This window comes from Physella acuta, unplaced genomic scaffold (assembly GCF_028476545.2).
Source record: "Physella acuta isolate Inbredline_101_S28 unplaced genomic scaffold, ASM2847654v3 ptg000440l, whole genome shotgun sequence".
Classification (NCBI taxonomy): domain Eukaryota; kingdom Metazoa; phylum Mollusca; class Gastropoda; family Physidae; genus Physella; species Physella acuta.
In genome coordinates, this window is record NW_026731959.1 from 330,368 (window position 1) to 352,029 (window position 21,662).

General features: G+C 34.2%; 2 protein-coding genes across 2 annotated transcripts; both read right to left on the reverse strand.

Moving 5' to 3' along the window:
• Positions 1 to 3,384: 3,384 nt before the first annotated feature.
• On the reverse strand, positions 3,385 to 4,314 carry LOC131943075 (ankyrin repeat domain-containing protein 50-like). The gene has a single exon (XM_059303084.1). The coding sequence runs from the start codon at positions 4,312 to 4,314 to the stop codon at positions 3,385 to 3,387; it is 930 nt and encodes a 309-aa protein (XP_059159067.1).
• A 4,340-nt stretch (positions 4,315 to 8,654) lies between these two features.
• LOC131943076 (ankyrin repeat domain-containing protein 50-like) lies at positions 8,655 to 19,777 on the reverse strand. Its single transcript, XM_059303086.1, has 3 exons — positions 16,874 to 19,777; positions 11,282 to 11,408; positions 8,655 to 8,803 (listed from the first exon to the last, which is right to left on the reverse strand). Exons 1-3 carry the CDS (start codon positions 19,775 to 19,777, stop codon positions 8,655 to 8,657), a joined length of 3,180 nt encoding a protein of 1,059 aa, XP_059159069.1.
• Between the last annotated feature and the right edge of the window lie 1,885 nt (positions 19,778 to 21,662).

Sequence of the window (21,662 nt, forward strand, 5' to 3'; positions counted from 1 at the left end):
TACATCTACATCTACATCTACATCTACATCTACATCTACATCTACATCTACATCTACATCTACATCTACATCTACATCTACATCTACATCTACATCTACATCTACATCTACATCTACATCTACATCTACATCTACATCTACATCTACATCTACATCTACATCTACATCTACATCTACATCTACATCTACATCTACATCTACATCTACATCTACATCTACATCTACATCTACATCTACATCTACATCTACATCTACATCTACATCTACATCTACATCTACATCTACATCTACATCTACATCTACATCTACATCTACATCTACATCTACATCTACATCTACATCTACATCTACATCTACATCTACATCTACATCTACATCTACATCTACATCTACATCTACATCTACATCTACATCTACATCTACATCTACATCTACATCTACATCTACATCTACATCTACATCTACATCTACATCTACATCTACATCTACATCTACATCTACATCTACATCTACATCTACATCTACATCTACATCTACATCTACATCTCCATCTCCATCTCCATCTCCATCTCCATCTCCATCTCCATCTCCATCTCCATCTACATCTACATCTCCATCTCCATCTCCATCTCCATCTCCATCTCCATCTCCATCTCCATCTACATCTACATCTACATCTACATCTACATCTACATCTACATCTACATCTACATCTACATCTACATCTACATCTACATCTACATCTACATCTACATCTACATCTACATCTACATCTACATCTACATCTACATCTACATCTACATCTACATCTACATCTACATCTACATCTACATCTACATCTACATCCACATCCACATCCACATCCACATCCACATCCACATCCACATCCACATCCACATCCACATCCACATCCACATCCACATCCACATCCACATCCACATCCACATCCACATCCACATCCACATCCACATCCACATCCACATCCACATCCACATCCACATCCACACCTACACCTACACCTACACCTACACCTACACCTACACCTACACCTACACCTACACCTACACCTACGTCTACGTCTACGTCTACGTCTACGTCTATATACTACTAAAACTCAAGTTTGTTAATATGTTTGAATATTTATTTTTTTTTTGTCTTTTTGGTTACAGGATAGAATCTGCAATATGTGTAGAGCTGTAGAATACGTAATTAGGCTATTGTATACTAAAATTAAAAGAACTGGTGAAAATTGATAATAATAATGAAACCTAATAAAAATAGCAAACGGACGTATTGTTAAAGCTACAGCCGACAACAATTAGCTTTATAATGCGTTAAACTTTAGAATGGGCAACAAAATCTTATATGGAAGGCGCCATTATTGTTATAATGTAAAGTCATTGTTCTGAACGTTTATAATTAATATGGTTAATCTTCGCATGAATATATCAAACGATTAATTAACGTATTTAAATTAAATTGTGATTAATAGCTTGGTCTTTGTATTAGCTATGGAATTGGCTAATTTAGGTTAAAATTTAATTTGAAATAATATTAAGGCCTATTAGCGTAAATCAAGTATCTTACGCAAAATCAAAGTACAATATAAGCTAAAAATCGCCGAGATTGCTAAGGTGTTAGTGTAATAGGTAGTGCGGGTGGCACGGGTTTTTTTACAATTTAATTTTTTTGGATGTAAATGGTAAAGTTGCCTTCGGAACTTGTCGGAATGCGGGGCAGGTGAAGTAGAGTTCACCTGTTTCTTTGTCTTCAACATATAATGGGATAGTGTGGTCAGAGCCTTGCTCGGCAGAGATCTTTTTTTCAAACGATAAAAACACGTTGTTTGAGAATCGGCGGGACACAGGGCAGGTGAAGTAGAGTTGGGTAGGTGTAGAGATCACATATGACGTCAGCAAATGAAGGGATAGTGTTGTCAGACCCCTTATATGGGTTTTAAAAGACAAAAACGTGTCTGATTGGCGGGACACTGGGCAGGTGAAGTAAAGTTGACCTGTTGTTTTTTTTTTTTACCCCAGCATATAAAGGGATAGTTTGGTTAGACCCATGCTCAGTCGAAATCGTTGTTTTAAAAGACAAAAACTTGTCTGATTGGCGGGACACTGGGCAGGTGAAGTAAAGTTGACCTGTTGTTTTTTTTTTTACCCCAGCATATAAAAGGATAGTTTGGTTAGACCCATGCTCAGCCGAAATCGTTGTTTTAAAAGACAAAAACTTGTCTGAGGTGTGACGTCTTTTTAAATGTAGGGTCTGGTTTTCTAATCTGGATAGGTAGTACCCCTTCAAATGTTTTAGTAGTAGGTATGTGCTGGTTTTTGTATAACGCATTAGTAAGAATAATAATTATAATAATTAAACGGGTAATTCGATTTTTAAGCATATTATAGTATTTTATAGCGATGTTTATACTTTATATAAGTACGCTTAGTGATGATTGATAGTGTTAGAGTTGTATTGTCGATACGCAGGTGTAAGGGCTTTGTTATTATATCGACACGATGATAATATATGGTAAGTTGTCACTATGATCTACTTTTGATATGTGTTATGGTATGTTATTTTAAGTATTATATTTGATGTTTGAGGTTTCACTTCGTTGGCGTGGGAATGAACCCAATAGCTAAGCGTTATAGTTGATTTTTTCCCCTGGATAATTAGGTGTCGCCACCCGGCAACAATTCGAAGGGGGTGGGGGGAGCGTTGATTATGCCTTTGTTACTAAGAGTGATGAGGCCGGTTTTATTTCTTGTAACTCGATGGTTTGCTGAGTAATGTTTTTTTTCAAGGTTGCTGGTCTGTGTTGGTAAGAATTATGATGCAGACTGATTTTTTTTCGATTTTTTTCTTATGTATTTAGTAGGCCCTACCTGCTTATGGATTTAAGAATTCATGGTAACTAATCCTCGATGTGATATGCATTTGGTTACTGAAGCTGTTTATGATTATTATTGGTATCCTGTATTGTGTCTTATAAGATAAAGATATACCTCAACTAGCGATACGACGAATTATGGATTTTGGTATGTTTAACTCTAATAAATTACTTAGCACTAAAGAATTTATTGAAACATTGTTTCATGTCTTAAATAATGATGTCACAGCGCCATTCATATGAGTTCTCAAATCGTAACAGGCACATCCCGAGTTATAACATAAACTATTTATCAACTCTAAACATTGAAACTTTTATTGCAAACTTTATCCAATTATAAAAAATATATACTTACTGCAACATCTGAATAATTCTGTATTAACTGAACGATGTTTTGATGTCCAGAATTCTTAGCCACATTTAATGCTTTCTGGTAATTGTATCCAACATGATGTTTCCTAATAATTCTATCTAGTAGCATCTTCGCAATATCAGTTGTTTTCAGCAGCTATCATTAAAGCATCCTTACCCTGCTTGTTAGCTACGGTTAGATCGACTCTTCTAATTAGAAGCTTTATTATAAGTTCTGATCCTCCTTCAGAGGCTATCATCACAGCGTTGTTTCCGTCGCTGTTCTGTTGCTTAACGTCAACCAGTTTATTAAGACGTTTCACTGTTTCTAAATCTCCATTTATGGCGGCTAACATTAAAGCATTGTTTCCATTGCAGTCAGTAGCTTTAATGCCAACCTTGTGTCTTATAAGAAGTTTCACAACAGCAGTATGTCCATTTTTAGCGGCTAACATCAATGCATTCTGTTTATTATTATTTACAGCTCTAACCCCAATTTTTATTTCGCAAAGAAATTCAACAAGGTTTCCATGCCCGTTTTCAGCTGCTAACATTAGAGCATTGTTTCCGTTGTTGTTAGTAGCTCTTACATTTCCTTTATGATTTATAAGAAGCTCAACTATATCAATATGTCCTTTTTCAGCCGCTAACATCAGAGCGTTGTTTTTATTTTTGTTCGTTTCCTGTATATTAACCTTTTTAATAAGAAGTATAACTGCTTCTAAATGCCCATTCATTGCGGCTAACATTAAGGCATTGTTTCCATGACGGTTAGAAGCTTTTACATTTCCTTTGTGTCTTATAAGAAGTTCTACAACATCAGTATGTCCATTTTTAGCAGCTAACATTAATGCATTGTTTCCAATTGTGTTTTCTTCTTTAATCTTAACTTTTCCTATAAAAAAAATTACCAACTCATAATGGCCGTTTTGTGCTGCAACCATTAAAACGTTGTTCCCGTCACCATCTACAAGTTCCAAAGATTTCTTTTTGGGTAACTGCAATTTATTTATTTTTGTTCCATTTCTAACATCTCTCATTAGTTTCCGCCATTTTCCTATATCATCCATTCTGACAAATATTTAAATACTTTTTGATCAGTTGTATTGGTCTCTTCAAATAATATATTGGAATTATTTTTTCACAACAAGCGAAGTCAAACATTCGTCAAGGTTTTTCCTAGATGATATTTCATTTTTAATCTAATTAATCGTCAATCAATATGGAACTACTAACACCATAAGTTGTTGGTTTTCATCCAACCGCCAATTGCAAACTCGTTGAGAATACTCCGGGCAGTGTTTTTATTCCAGACATTTTTTTCTGAAAAGGTGCATAAAAGAAACTCAGAGTTTTTGGGAAGGTATTGGCCATTAATATTTTATTTCGGAGGGCGATTCCCCGGCAGTAAGGCGGTGCAGTTTGCCACCCAGTTTCCCTATCTTTGCACCTGGAGTCCGTTTATTAGGTCAGCTTTAAGACGTGATCCAACGGTCAAACTTCAAAGGCACGGTCGTGTAACTCAGTATTCGTTTTAATGAGCCCAATACACTAGGCAGTCTGTGTGGTAGGGTCGGTTAAGCATGACCATGACCATGCCCATAACCATAACCATAATTAAATAGCAAAAAAAAGGTGGCAAATCGCACACATGCCAATTGCCAAAACGTCGGAGGACGTACCCTATTTGATTAAGTAAACGATTAAAGTAGCCCATATTATCCTCTCCCATTTCGATAAAACAGACTATCCTACCCTTCTCCGCAAGGAACAACGATACCAAAGTAAAACGTAACTTTCTTTCTTACCGCGTCATAAATTCACCATCTTTTATTATGCAAAACCTTTCACAACAAACATACTATTATACCTGTTATGTCCGACCTCCGGCAGCCGCGGAGGAAGCGGACGCCCCAGGTTCGTTTGGTATGGTACCGATAGAAGACGTTGTAACGGAATCTCAACAACTTGCCGTGAGCTCGTTAATGCAGTCTAGGGGTAAATCACGACAAATCAAAGAGACTCACACGCCTTAAACTATGAATACCTTTTTAATTTATGTACAAGAAAATGACACTAGGTAAGATCAAAATGTACAGATTCTCAGTGTAATATAAATGAACTCAACTCCAACTTACAGTTTGAGAAAAGTCACAATATCACAGCTGTGATAAATCATTAATACACACAACTGAACTGGCCTCATAATAACCACAACAAAAGACCAAGGAGAGACAATTTGCCTCTACTACAATAGAAATCCTTATACAGGTTAAACTATCACCGATAGTCAAAAAGGTGTAATAATACACCAGAACACAAATTCAGTAAACTACAACTAGTCACATAATTCCTTATACAAAAGGTGAAATCATGTCACAAAATAACAATACTGCAAAATGGCGTACCTAACCACAGGCACACCTCTCCTGGTCCCTAGGTCAATCTGGCGGCCTCTGGACTTGAGAATCCCGTGATTAAATACAACTCAGAGTAAGGGGAAATAACTCAAAAGTCTTACGACTATTGGTTGAGGGTCAGTCAAGGATCCTCACGGTCGCAAGTCCATTGGTTGAGGTTCTGCCAGGGATTAAACTTACAATCACATGATGTGACAGCGTTCAGTTGACCGGGTTGTACCAGTGAACTGACAATTCTCCCAAGGACAAATACATAACTCAGGAGGTTAAATATACATAAAGCCAAACAGACCTAAGTAGGTCACATACCCATGCATCCCATTAATAAAATTCATAACATTACCCCTATCTCCCTCGATCTATTATCATGAGCTATAAAGGGTGCTCATTATAGTATAATATAATAATGCACATTTTTTCATATGCTCTTGTATAGATCAAAATGACTGACGAAACCTGTTCGCTTTAATAAGGTTTTATTTACAGACGCACGAATTCACTTTCTGATTAGATCATGTAAAATATGAAAATAATAAAACACCATCTTCATTTTTCTATTATTATGCGTGTTAAACGCCAAATACTCCCCTCCCACCGGGGCGCCGGAGGACACTTCTGATTCTATTTAATAAAGGATTATAATAGCCCATAATCCATAGTGCACTGGTTCCCACACGGTGGGTCACGACTTCCAGGGGTGTCGCGAAGGGTCGTCTATTTAAAATAGGGGTCACCACTCAGAAACGTTTGGGAACCTATGAATTCTAGTAAGACGTAGCGTCACGCAACCATGAGCAATGTAAGAATCATTTACAATGCAGACAGCTCATTGTATTATACGTATTAGCTATTTTAAAATAAGCTGTCTCTCCAAGATGCAAAGAACAAAAAACCACTTGATATGTATTTATAATGTGATTGAAATATAATTCAACTCATGAAGTAATCAAACTGATAAAGAGTCTTACCTGATTTGTCTCTCATTCAACTTATAGTTGCTTGCTGCCGCGTTTTAAGCTAACAACAAACGAAGATCGATATTTATATGCTAGCCTACTCGTTTATTTTTTTAGCAGGCAATCCTAGCCAATATTGATTTATTGATTATTTTTGGCATGTATAAAACTATGGACTAGAATCATTGTGTCTGGAGAAAAAAAAACAATTTTCAAACACTTTAACCTTAGTGTAGATCAGGGGTCTCCAAACTACGGCCCGCGGAGATCTTTTTGTCCACGGAAAAAAACGTTTGTTGGTGATGGCTGAGGAACTTTGTCCAGAAAAATAAAAGACATGCCTGGAAGAAACGGCCCTCGAAGTGAAATTTGATAGTTAATGCGGCCCTCGGACTGAAAAGTTTGGAGACCCCTGGTGTAGATCAGTAACTTAAATGCAAAATTTGCTCGAATGAATAAAACTAAACCTTCTTGGTGGACACTATTTCAGTAAACATTTTAATAAATATATATGACAAATAATAATACACATTAATAGAAACCAACAAAATAAATTACCAGTTTATTTTATTTTTTTAATTACAATTCTAACCGTAAATCAAACGTAATGTATTGTATTTATCTGAAATAAAATGAACACATACTAGAAAAATAAAAGGCTACTTATGTTTTTAAAGAATCTATTGTTATTTCATTGGGTAAGAACTATATTGTTGCATACATTATTGATTACAGACATCAACATGTTTTTAATTGTTATTACATTTTATTTTAATTTGAAAATATATCACAATGTTCAGTGTTTAATATTTAATGTGTAAATTATTATTTTTTAAAATTATTTTATTATTGCACAACTTATACAATAATATATTGGAACTGCATTCTCGATTAAACCTTCACAACACCGTATGCAGTGCAACACTTGCGTAAAAATGTCTGTTCTGTGAAATAAACTACATGTGACATAATGAAAAAATACACAAGTAGCATTAATTAATAAACCTTTATTTTAATGTGTAGGGAAAAGAGTGTTGTCTCTAATGTCTAAACTCGACAATCTTAACAAAAATAACACAAAGTCCAAACATGACCAATAAAATTAGTTGATTTTAGAGTTTAAAATATACAAACAGCAACCGAAATATGTGTTTAGGTATACTATTGACCCTCCCTCCATTTAAAAAAATACCCGCATTTGAAATGTATTTTATCAGATCGCATCATGATGGAATGCGGACCGGTATATGTGTTAGTGTTTGTGCGGATGTCCAACCTTCATTTGTATATTAAAAACTCAGAAAACCACGTGACACAAGAGATAAGAATGTATTAACTCTCTAGCTAAAAATACCAGCAGTTTACATTTTATTTTCTATCTAAGAATACTTTCGTATTTTCAGTAGCATTTGTTTACTTATCGTTTAACCGTTTTTCATGTAATATACACACACTTGCGCGCACACACACTCATATACAGCTTTATATATAAATATATATATAAATATATATATATATATAAATATATATATATATATATATATATATATGTGTGTGTGTGTGTGTATGTATATATAGGGGCCCCCAACATGTTTTAGCCAGGACCCTACTCAAGCTTAATCTGTCCCTGTTGTTCAGTCTACAGTCTACACAATAGATTGTGTTCTGGCTGTAACCTAGTTTGTTCGTTGGCGCGGAATGTTGTTGATGCATGTTCTGTGACCTGGTGGGACAATCTAACCGGAGGTGCTTAACTGTATTGACAGTGACTCTAATGACAGACACATTCTGACGAAGGACATTTATTGATAACTGATACGTTTTGACGACTTGCATTTTGACAAAAGCATGTTTAGAGGAAAGTCATATTATTACCACAGCTATTTTCTTACCACAGTCACATTCTGACCAGTCACATTTTGACAAACATTTTGTCACATTCTAATCACAGACACGTTATAAACACACTCACATACAAACCACAGACATATTCCATCAAGTAAAACCAATGTAGCCTAAAGTTCTTTTATTCTTTTAACTCAACCCCCACAGAGATATTTCAACACCTGGTAAGTTGCGCAAGTTCTTGCAGCGCTGCTGTTTGTCTACACACAGAGATTGTTTACTGGCTTCGTACCAGTTTGTTTGTGAAGTGGAAGACTTGTTGATGTATGATCTAGCACCTGATGGGGCAATTATTGAAAAGGTGTTTGCATAAACGTATTGACGGTGTTAAAAACAAAACAAAAAACGTGTCTAGAAATTTTATCACAATATTTAATCGAAGGGTTACATCGTATTTTAAATAAAGCGCTGCAATTAAGTTACAATTGAAACTGCATAACTATATATAGATGACTTAAACAATACTAAACTTAATCAAGCCGAGATGTTTATAAAAAAACACTGTGGTTGTCCTGAAAATATGTTTTTTATTTAGATCTTATAGGACATGATATTGGGATGGGATGTTTGGAAGTGTGCAGCATACCCCATATAAATTTACGGCGTGATTAAAATAAAATGTTCATTGGCACAATTGGAAAACTGAAAATTTTTGATTCGTTGTTTTGTAAATACAAAACAAGTGCTTTAAGAGGGGGATATTTAATATTGTTTTACTTTTAGGTTTTCTAAACCGAATGTTAATTATTTAAATGTATATGGGCTCGTACCAACGCATTATACAAAAACTGATCAACATTCCTAAAGCGTGCATGAACTTGTAGGCGTAGGCTGATTGATCAAGCAAAGAAATTGAAAACTAAAACGTCTGGTTCCAGTGTTGTGTCTATACACGCATAGGACAGTGATCTCTGAACACAATGGACTAGGTCGGCGTGGGGTAATACAAGACGGTTAATGATCATGCATGAACACATCGCTAAAAGTAGAGACCTTTTTTGGAACTCAGCGGTGTGTAGATTGATTTGATCAATGAGTGATTGTATTTAGGTTAGGAGTTCTCACAATATTTGCTACATATCATTTAGCTCAGCTTGTATTAAAGATATTACCAACCATAAGTGCGTAACAATGTTTTAAACGTGTCGAAAAATTAATTTAGTAGTTAAAATAAATACGAAAAATAATTACTAGATTGAAATAAGGATACAAACATAAAATAATGGATACAATGATTATGGTCGAATAGTAGGCCTAAATTAAACTAAAGTAAACATACATACCTAGCAGTATCATTATTTTAAGATCACACAGGTATTAAAAAGCTTATCAATTTTTAAACAACATACATATCGCATTTGCACTCTTCAATACTAGACGTCATGAACGTAACAGAAACGCGACATTTGTAGTAGGCCTAAATAAAAAGCGTACTCTATTAAATGTGTCTTCTTTTAGTAAAAACAGTTCAATAAAAAAAATAATAGCAATATTTATTTTTAAATTTAAAATATCAAAAAAAGTTTCTCAATTTGTTAAAAGTGTAGGCAAAACAAATACTTTATCCAAGTTTGGTTACAATGAATGCCACTAAAACTCTAAAACGAACCACGACACAAAAAAATCAAATGGGTTGTACATACATGTATAAAAATATATGTAAGTATTTGGCTGTGATTTATATTTGACCTGAGCGACCATTCTGTTTTTTTTTCTTTTATCTTTACACATTTACTATTTTTAAAATAAAAAAGGCGTGCCGATTGTATTCAACATTTACAGAACATTGGTTAGTTTATTCGCTTAAAACAAATTACTTTATATTTTAATTAGTTATTTTTAAATTTGGTATTATGTGTATAGAACAGTCTCTTCAAACTTTACAAAACAACGTTAAGTCTTAATAACTTCTTGTAGCCTTATTTTTCTTGTTTAATTGTTTTTCTTATATGCATCACAGTGTTTGTTATAAAGCGAATACATCGGTTTGAGTCTTTCAACTGTAAAAGAAGAAAAGTTGATTGTCAAACAAAACAATTTTCACACATTAAATCAAGTCATTAACATAGACTGATTGCGGTTTTTATTAAAATGATTCTTATTTCGAAAATATTTATGTTAAATTCATTAAACCAATATTATATTTTGATCAAAGAAATTACTATTTGCTTTACATGTATTGGTAATAGAAATCTTTTACCAAATAAAATGTGTATGAACAATCAGTCGTTTGGCCATTACCAAATCTTTGCTTACAAGCATATCGCTTTAATCCCAGTCTTTTAGCGCCAGTGTTCAAGATACGACACTTATTCTTTGCGTTTATTATGCAAAGTGTTATTGATACAATAATGCAGGTGATTCAATCTTACGCTCTATATAAAATAACGTATAATGCAGTTTATAAGTTTTGACGTAAGTAACATACCTGCTAGCGCTTTTCATGTTTAGACCGTTTGGAAGTTTTGTGTTTAGTTTTCTAATATACATTTCCTCGATCGTCGTCACGATATCATCATCTCTGCAGTGATGTAGAATGCAAAACCTGAAATCTTCTATACTGTGAGTTGTTGTAAAGTGATCGTACAACATAATGTTTGGTTTCGTATTATTTTTAATATCGTTTATATGTTCCCTCATTCGAATAAATACATTCCTCTGCGTACTTCCAACATACTTTGTCTTGCACACATTACAGTGTATTAAATACACTAAATGTTCATTACTTGATCGAGAATGAAAAACGTCTTTTTTACTGATGCCTAAATCACCATAAGTATCATAACTGCAAACCATCCTATCTTTGTTGTTGAATTTTATATCTTTTGTTACTTTGAAAGCAAAACATTCATTTTCTAGTTGTTCAGGGGAATAATTATTTTCCTGTAATAAAAAAAAAATGTGTTAGGCTGTTTTTAAAATCCTAATATATAAAAGCCCGTATGCGCACTTCTCTCTCTCTCTCTCTCTCTCTCTCTCTCTCTCTCTCTCTCTCTCTCTCTCTCTCTCTCTCTCTCACACACACACACACAATCACTCTGGATGCAACATTTTCAAGGCTATGTGATCAGTATTTTCAGCGATATACGGATAACTTAAAGATACGGACTTTGGTTGAAAATAATATGTTGGATGTTTTAAATGCATAAACTAAATTTTATATAAATAAGGAAAATAAAAATAAAGGCTTTTTCGAATTCAAAAACATTTTTTTTTAATTATGCAACTGAAAAAGCGTTTATTGCTGTGACAAGAACGCTAAAGACAATGACGTCACATGTCACATGTTTAAACTACGGAAAGTATACAAAACTAATGGCTTCATCTTTCAATTTTAGAATTATTATGAAATATTCTATTAAAATTTGATTTAGATCTGTAGGTCTACTCAGCAAGACGTACACTTTGAAATATATACAATTTTCTCGGTCAAAGGTATCACACATTACTTTAAAAAACATCATACATACTGTTGAACAGTGCATTTAATACGGTGCTGTGTTGACTAATAATGTATATAATTTGGTTTTTCTATTAGATATTGGTAGTTTTAATTCTATGTTATTTTAAATGTGTCGGAATTTTAGCTATTTAGTTATTGATATGTCATTAATATCATTCAACGTGTTGTAAAGCAAATTTCGATTTGACCAATAACTATTTTATAAAATATGTTCTCAAATAAGTATAACGTTAAAAATGTGTAGGCCTATAATTCACGTATAACGGGTACCGACGGCTAGTTTAACGATACATTTTATGTCTTTTTATTTTCTTACTATAAAATCATTTAACAGATCAATCAGATGTCACAATAAATTCAGTTAATATTGAAACAAGATTGAAGAAATATAGAAATATGTGGTCATCTATTCAAAACATCAATATGGAAGTTTGGGGAGGTGTCTGGGCACATGTGAACATCTACAATGAATGTAACATACCTTTATGTTACAACAAACTCAAAGCCTTTATTTCGTCTATACAATATTATTATATAAATAGGTGCTCTAACTTAATAACAAAAACATAGCACAGTTGGTTATTAAATATCTCATTTTATAAAATGAGTACCTTTGTGAGTAATAGAGGAAACATGGCACGCAGTTTGTGGGTGGGAAGTTTCATCGGAAGTTAACGGGAGGGGGGAGGTCTAAGCGTTTTAGTTTTTGTGTGAATGACCCTAAATGAAAACTTGTAGCTAATTTAGCAGGTAAAATGTGGTAGCCTGACAGATGAATGGGAATACGTTTTGACACGAGTGTGAATCTAAGTGAGACAAATGTGTGACTAAATATAACCAATAATGTAAAAATGTGTGCTTAGAGATTGTGGTAGTTATATTCCCGACACTAAATCTTGTTAACAGAGTAGAGTCTGAAAAAATCGTCCGATATTTTACTTGTTGATGAGTGGATGGAACAAGCAATTAGTTTCCGGATTGTAAACAAAAACCCTGCCAGTAGTCTCTCTCTACTTAGCATATTTCATTCATTATCTGGCTTAAGTGGGTTTGTAGTTCATAAGAAATCAGCATCTAATGGACTACTTAGTAAACCAAATGGAAGAAAGTCCATCATCTTATGTGGCTTTCGGAGTTCCTCCTTTATTAACTTGTAATGAGGAGATCGCAACAGGAAGTCGGCCACAGTATCATCGGTGAACTGTAACATCATCATGTATAACCTAATGATACTGAAAGATCAGGCGAAACATAATCGCCCTTAATCCATACTCGAGCATTCATTTCAGCCGTTCAGTTACCATGAAGCGGAACATGATACTCTGCTTTATATATATATATATATATATACCACCATGGTCGAAGTCTGGAGACAAACTACAAGTCTTCCTTATTACAATAATGTTGCCTTTTGAAATCATTGAAAGATATCCAAAACTCCCCATTTTCCTAAGCTGTAACATTGACAATCTTTTTACCGCTTCAGGTTCCTGGTTCTTCTCATCATCACCATCACATCTCTCCTTTATCAATCGCTATCACCAATGGTGGAAATAGAAAAAGGGCCACCCCGCAAAAAAAATTTTTAGGCTCCCCATATATATATATATATATATATATATATATATATATATATATATATATATATATATATATATATATATATATATATATATATATATATCCATATACAAACACAAAATACAAACATGGATACTCATCGCTACCTGTTCGGGATTTGAAAAAAGGTTCGTTTTTTTCAATTAATAAAAGTTATAACTTTATATCATGTGTGTAAGTGCATTAGTGTGTTTTGTGAAAATCAGTTTTATTTTATTTTTGCTAGAAGACCTTAATTTCTAAATGGCGTGGGTCCCTCGCATTACGGGGTCTGGCATTATTGTAGTTCCTAAAATTAACCTTTTAGATTCTGAATTTTTCTGTAATAATAACAATTACTGTTCATTTCTATTTTAATAAAGCATTTTCGTTAATAAATTCTCCATATACATACATATATATATATATATATATATATATATATATATATATATATATATATATATATATATATATATATATATATATATATATATATATATAGAATATGGATAAAATGTGGTATCATAGTTGGTCACCACGCCCAGGTAGGGTGCAACTTGGTGCCTAGTGATACTCATTGAGCACTAAAGCGCTCACGTTAGTTTTAAGGAGCACTCTGCAATTTTGACACGCTGGCACACGAGTCAGGCGCCTTATGCTACGCCCTTGCTGCAGTGTAATCAGGGGCTCCTTGTAGCACCCCTCTAAGTCAGTGACACCTGGGCGATCGCCGAAGCGTGTTTAACTTACTATTACAGTGAGTGATTAACATACAATCAAGGCTTTTATACAGCACGCCTACAGCCAGCTATGCCAGCACGCCATGGGGCATGCAGGTCGATAGTGTAAGTAAAATCGAGACTCGATATTTATGACCCAAGCGCATGCATTGTTTACGTTTAAATAATTCAGTTTTAGTAACCAAGGTCAAAATTCTAAGAATATAGGATTAGCAAAGCATTGATGAAACCCTCTTAAAATATTCCGTCAGATTTTCTTCTCAACCTTCAGTAACGCCCGCTAGTATATATAAAAAGCAATGCATGTGTGTCTGTTTTTGTCTGTATCTCTTTTAGGCATTACTACACGTTTCATTCGTCAATACACCTGGGTAAGGGGTATTATTTTATTCAGCGATTAAATTGCAACAGGAGGCGCAACCGCCAGCGCCCCATTTATTACAAGACCCGAAGCGACCTGGATTCCCCTGCGCACAGTATGGAGCCTACCATCGTTTAAAAAAGGCTGTACACTATGACACGATGAGCAACAATAATCGTTGACTTTATCGAATCAGGCGCGTTCTCTGAGCTACGTTCGTTTTAAACTATAGATAGACTATAGATGCAAAGAGTTACTAGTTGCTCGCTAAATAGAATGAGGCGGGTTCCCTGGTGCCCCACAGAGTGCTATTTGGCTCCCCGGGCATTCCCGAGAGCACTATAATGCATACGTTCGTTTTAAAGAGTGCGATAGAATATGAATAAGACGTAGTGTTATAGTCATTCACGAAATTGAATCAGGCGCGTCCGCCCTTGCCTCAAAATGGGTGGTATTTACCTAGGCCTATCTTGTGCCTAGCTGTCAGGCTTTCTTCTGAGACCGTAACAACGCGCGGGGACGGGCACATTAGTTCTTAATATTGAAAAGCCCATGTGCGCATTTTTCTTTCTGTCTCTCTCTCTCTCTCTCTTTGTCCGCAACATTATTTAGGCGATGTGATCTGCATGTTAAGCGATATATGGAGCTTAAAGATGTGGTCTTTTGTTGAAAATAATATGTTGGATGTGATAAATGTATAAACTAAATTTAATTTAAAACAGGAAAATAAAAAGAGGCATATTCGATTGTAGAATTACATTTTTAGCTAAATAGCCGGAAAAGTGTTTATTGTCGCAATAAACATGATGACACATGTTTAAACTACGGAAAGGACACACAATGGATGGCGCCATCTTCCAATTTTAGAATATGAAGTAATGAACTGTTTCATTAAATTTGATTTAGATCTATAGATATACTGATCAAGACGTACGATATAAAATGTATACAATTTTCACGCCCAAAAGTAATAGAAATTACTTTAAAACATCAACATAAATACCATTGATCAACTTTGTTTTTTAAACGAATTATTTAAGTCTCTTGATCAGTGCGTGCATTAAATAATTATGTTTCTGTGTTTACTAATAATGTATACAATTTGGTTTTTCTAATAGGTAGTGTAGACGATGCTATTTTAAATGTGTCTAATTTTTAGCTATTAAGTCTTTTCTCTGGTTTGTCTCTAATATCATTCTACGTGTAGTAAAGCACATTGCGTTTTGACCAATAACTATTTAATTTAAAAAAAATTCTCAATCTAGTGCAACATTAAATATGTAGGCCTATAATTCTTCTGATTCTAAAATTGGAAAATGGCGCCATTAGTTTTGTGTAGTTTCCGTAGTTTAAATTTGTGACATGTGACGTCATTTTCATGCGTTCTTGTTGCAACAATAAACACTTTTCCGGCTGCTTAGTGAAAAATGTGTTTCTACATTCGAATATTCGTTTATTTCTATTTACCTTCTTAAATAAAATTTAGTTTACACCAGTAGCGTAGCAAGGTCGGGTGTCACCCGGTTCGGCACTTAATGGTGCCACCCCCCCCCCCCCCAGAGGCGTAGCAACCCTTCCCGGGGACACATTTTCGATTTGCACCCCCCCTCTCAATTTTTTCTCTATATATTTTGCTATTTTTTTGCCTTGGTGTCACCCCCCTAAATGGTGTCACCCGGTGCGGTCCGCACTCCCCGCCCCCTCCTCCCTCGCTACGCCTCTGGTTTACACATTTAAAGTATCCACCATATTATTTTCAACAGAAGTCCGTATCTTTAAGTTCTTCTAAAAATGTTGCTGTCAAATAGAGAGAGAGAGAGAGAGAGAGAGAGAGAGAGAGAGAGAGAGAGAGAAGAGAGGTGCACACATGGGTTTTTATATATTAGGATTCATTTAAAACATACTGGTTTTTAATTAACACAAATATTTCATACGTAATGAACATTTAAACGCTAACAATACTTACGTTTATTAGTGGGCATTTTTCCAGCGCTTTTACTGCGTTTTTGTGTTTTGGTAGATTTTTGTCGTATTTTTGACTCAGCGCAAAATTTAGTGCATTAAGACGATTTGTTGTTTGTTCCTCTAATTTAGCCTTTTTTTTAAGTAATAATTTAATAATATGTTGATTTCCGTTTTTTGATGCTAACATCAAAGGGGTACATTTATTTTTACGATTTACCGAATTAACGCTGCTTCCTCTTCTAATTAGAGCTTCTACAATATTTATGTGTTTATCAGAATTCTGTGCAGCTATCATTAACGCGTTGTATCCCCCAGCTTCAAACGCACCGATGTCTATATTTGGTGTGTTTAAAATTAGCTCCACTGACTTGAAACTTCCTTTATGTGAGGCTAACATTAATGCATTCCATTTTCCAAGATTTTCGCAATCATTAATGTTTGAATTTGGTAACAAAAGCTTTACGCACTTGGCATGTCCATTCTGCGAAGCCAGCATTAATGCAGTATATCCATCCTTGTTTTTCTTAGCGACCAGTTCTTCTCTTTGTGCTATTAATTTGCCTATGATATTTGCGTGTCCTCGCTCAGCGGCAATCATTATAGCATTCCATCCATCTTTATCTTTAACATCTACTCTAGCATTTTTACCCAGCAAAACATCAACAACTTTCTCATACCCCACGTGACAAGCAAACATTAAGGCCGTCCAACCATCCTTGTCAAACGCGTCAATTTTCTCTATGTGTACAGTCAGTAGTGATACAATTTTGTCATATCCTCTCATTGAAGCTATCATCAAGGCATTGCATTGCTGTTTGTCCACTGCATTAACAGATATCTTTTTTCTAATTAGTAATTCAACAGTTGCTTTTTGTCCTTCATGACATGCTAACATTAATGCATTTCGACCATCAAATCGAGCGTTATTTACTTCAGCTTCTGTATCAATTAGTAAATGTATAATATTTTTGTGTCCGTTTTTTGAGGCTAACATTAACGCATTACTGCCATCAAAATCAAAATTATTTACGTCACTACCATTTTCTATTAAAGTTGTGAAAACCTTTTCTCTTCCATATTCAGATGCTATCATTAAAGCCGTCCTGCCGTTGTTTTCAATGCTTGTAACATTACTTCCATTTTTTATTAATATATCTACTATTTGTTCATGTCCGCATTGGGACGCAATGATTAAAGCAGTGTACCCAGCTTTGTTAGTAGTATCAAGTTTACAGTTGCTTTTTTTTTTATTTGTTGGGGTTTCTTTTTGTTCTTTTGGGGTTTCTGTTGGTTCTTTTGGGGATTCTTTTTGTTCTTTTTGAGTTTCATTTTGATCTTTTGAAGTTTCTTTTGATTTCTTTTTTTTTTTAATAAAACTATCTATTAACAGTTCAACTATTTCCTTGTGTCCATATTTGGACGCTAACATTAATGCATTCCATCCGTTACCATCAACAATATTTACATCAGCTTTATTTTTTATTAGAAGCTTAACAACTTCCTTGTGTCCATATTTGGATGCTAACATTAATGCACTCCATCCGTTTCCATCAACAATGTTTACATCAGCTTTATTTTCTGTTAATTTCTTAACAACTTCCTTGTGTCCATGTTTGCAGGCCAACATTAATGATGTCAAACCGTCACACTGAACTTTATTTACTTTAGCTTTATTTTTTAATAAAATGTCTACAACTTCTTCGTATCCGTTCATAGAAGCTAACATCAAAGCATCCAAACCATCAAAATCCGATGTATCAATTTTACAAATGGTATCAACTAAAACTGTAACATCTTTTTTTTTGCTTTTTCCAGTCCTCTCGTGTTGGGTAACTGCATGTATATTTCCTTTTTCTAACAACATTTCAACCGCCTGTCTGAGTCCACATTTAGAAGCAAACATCAATGCGGTACATCCAAGATTATCCGCCTGATTTACTTCAGCTCCCTTTTCAATGAGTGTTTTTATACTTTCACACTCTCCATTTTTAGAGGCTAACATCAATGCGGTACATCCAAGATTATCCGCCTGATTTACTTCAGCTCCCTTTTCAATGAGTGTTTTTATACTTTCACACTCTCCATTTTTAGAGGCTAACATCAATGCGGTACATCCAAGATTATCCGCCTGATTTACTTCAGCTCCCTTTTCAATGAGTGTTTTTATACTTTCACACTCTCCATTTTTAGAGGCTAACATCAATGCGGTACATCCAAGATTATCCGTCTTATTTACTTTAGCTCCCTTTTCAATGAGTGATTTTATACTTTTACAGTCTCCATTTTTAGAGGCTAACATCAATGCGGTACATCCAAGATTATCCGTCTTATTTACTTTAGCTCCCTTTTCTATGAGTGTTTTTATACTTTTACAGTCTCCATTTTTAGAGGCTAACATCAATGCGGTACATCCAAGATTATCCGCCTGATTTACTTCAGCTCCCAGTTCCATGAGTGTTTTTATACTTTCACACTCTCCATTTTTAGAGGCTAACATCAATGCGGTACATCCAAGATTATCCGTCTTATTTACTTTAGCTCCCTTTTCAATGAGTGTTTTTATACTTTTACAGTCTCCATTTTTAGAGGCTAACATCAGTGCGGTACATCCAAGATTATCCGCCTGATTTACTTTAGCTCCCAGTTCAATGAGTGTTTTTATACTTTCACACTCTCCATTTTTAGAGGCTAACATCAATGCGGTACATCCAAGATTATCCGCCTGATTTACTTTAGCTCCCTTTTCTATGAGTGTTTTTATACTTTTACAGTCTCCATTTTTAGAGGCTAACATCAATGCGGTACATCCAAGATTATCCACCTGATTTACTTCAGCTCCCTTTCTAATTAGTGTTTTTATACTTTCACACTCTCCATTTTTAGAGGCTAACATCAATGCGGTACATCCATGATTATCCGCCTGATTTACTTTAGCTCCCAGTTCAATGAGTGTTTTTATACTTTTACAGTCTCCATTTGTAGAGGCTAACATCAATGCATTAATTCCATTTTTAAGAACCAAATCTACTATTGTTTTACTTTCCAAAATGATTTTTATAGCTTCGTTGTCTTTAGCTTTATAGGCTAACTTTAAGTTGATTAACTCCTGCTGATTGCCCATGTTATCTACATTTACCTCGTTCTTAGATTGCAAATATATTTCAAAATGTTTTCTATTTCATAACAGATATTCCTTTTCAGTACTTTTTTGCTTCGATTATGGTCTAGACATTTAACCTACAAAACGTTGTGATCCTTATTGTTAATGACTAAAACAAAAATGACTTTTTAAAATTTCTGCTAATTACAATGTTTACAACATTTCGTTTTAGCAATGTTATTCAGTTTCCAGTAAACATTAAAATGTACGAGGCCTACACTAAGCTTGTAACTAATACTTATCATTAGTATTAATACAGAAGGCCCTACTCAATGAAATATTTTTTTAAAATGTTCTTTTAACCTGCAATAAACAAAAATATAAATAATAACATACACAATAAAAAAACATATAAGAATATACTTTTTTTAGTAAGCGAAATGTTACATGAGGAAAAAAAAATATTTCAGAAACTGCATTATCAAAGCCATTAAGGTCTAAACATAATATAAGACGTTTACGATATTTTTCAACAGCGGGGCTATATCAACGTGTCAGTAGTGTCAATAAAGATTCCCCAGAATATCAATCTTTGACGAAGTTGGTGACATTTACATACATGGCACCCCGTCAAAAGAGCGCACGACAAAAGAGCGCCGACATAAGAGCGCAGACAAAAGAGCGCCGACATAAGAGCGCCGACATAAGAGCGCACTAATTTCCCGACAAAAGAGCGCCGACATAAGAGCGCAAACTAAAAATCGAAAAACCATATTTAATAAATAAAAACAAGAAAATTGACTCAGATCAGAAGGCATCGTTCGATGTTAACTCTTTATTGTTTCATTAAAAAACTAATTGTTCATTTTCTTTAACTAAAAAACTGGTACAATCAACGTGAAGTCCAATTATTCAAAGCTCAATCTAATAACACATACAAAGATTTTAAATGTAACAAAATAAAAATAAGTTCCATCAGCATTTGCTCTGTCCTGTAGACATCTGTAGCCTTCGACCAATATAATAACCTTCACTTTCTGTGATTCTCCATGTTAATTGGATTAGAAATATTTTCAAACTGCATTCATAACATATTAACCATAATATATAAATAAAGACGTTGTTCTCTCGCCGATCGTTTAATTAAAACAAGTGTTAACAATGTCATATTCGTTTAGTGTACAACGTGTGTTTTTTTTATTGACTGTGCTCTTATGTCGGCGCTCTTTTGTCTGCGCTCTTTTGTCGGCGCTCTTATGTCGGCGCTCTTCTGACTGCGCTCTTATGTCGGCGCTCTTTTGTCGTGCGCTCTTTTGACGGGTCACCTACTTACATACATACATACATACATACATACATACATACATACATACATACATACATACATACATACATACATACATACATACATACATACATACATACATACATACATACATACATACATACATACATACATACATACATACATACATACATACATACATACATACATACATACATACATACATACATACATACATACATACATACATACATACATACATACATACATACATACATACATACATACATACATACATACATACATACATACATACATACATACATACATACATACATACATACATACATACATACATACATACATACATACATACATACATACATACATACATACATACATACATACATACATACATACATACATACATACATACATACATACATACATACATACATACATACATACATACATACATACATACATACATACATACATACATACATACATACATACATACATACATACATACATACATACATACATACATACATACATACATACATACATACATACATACATACATACATACATACATACATACATACATACATACATACA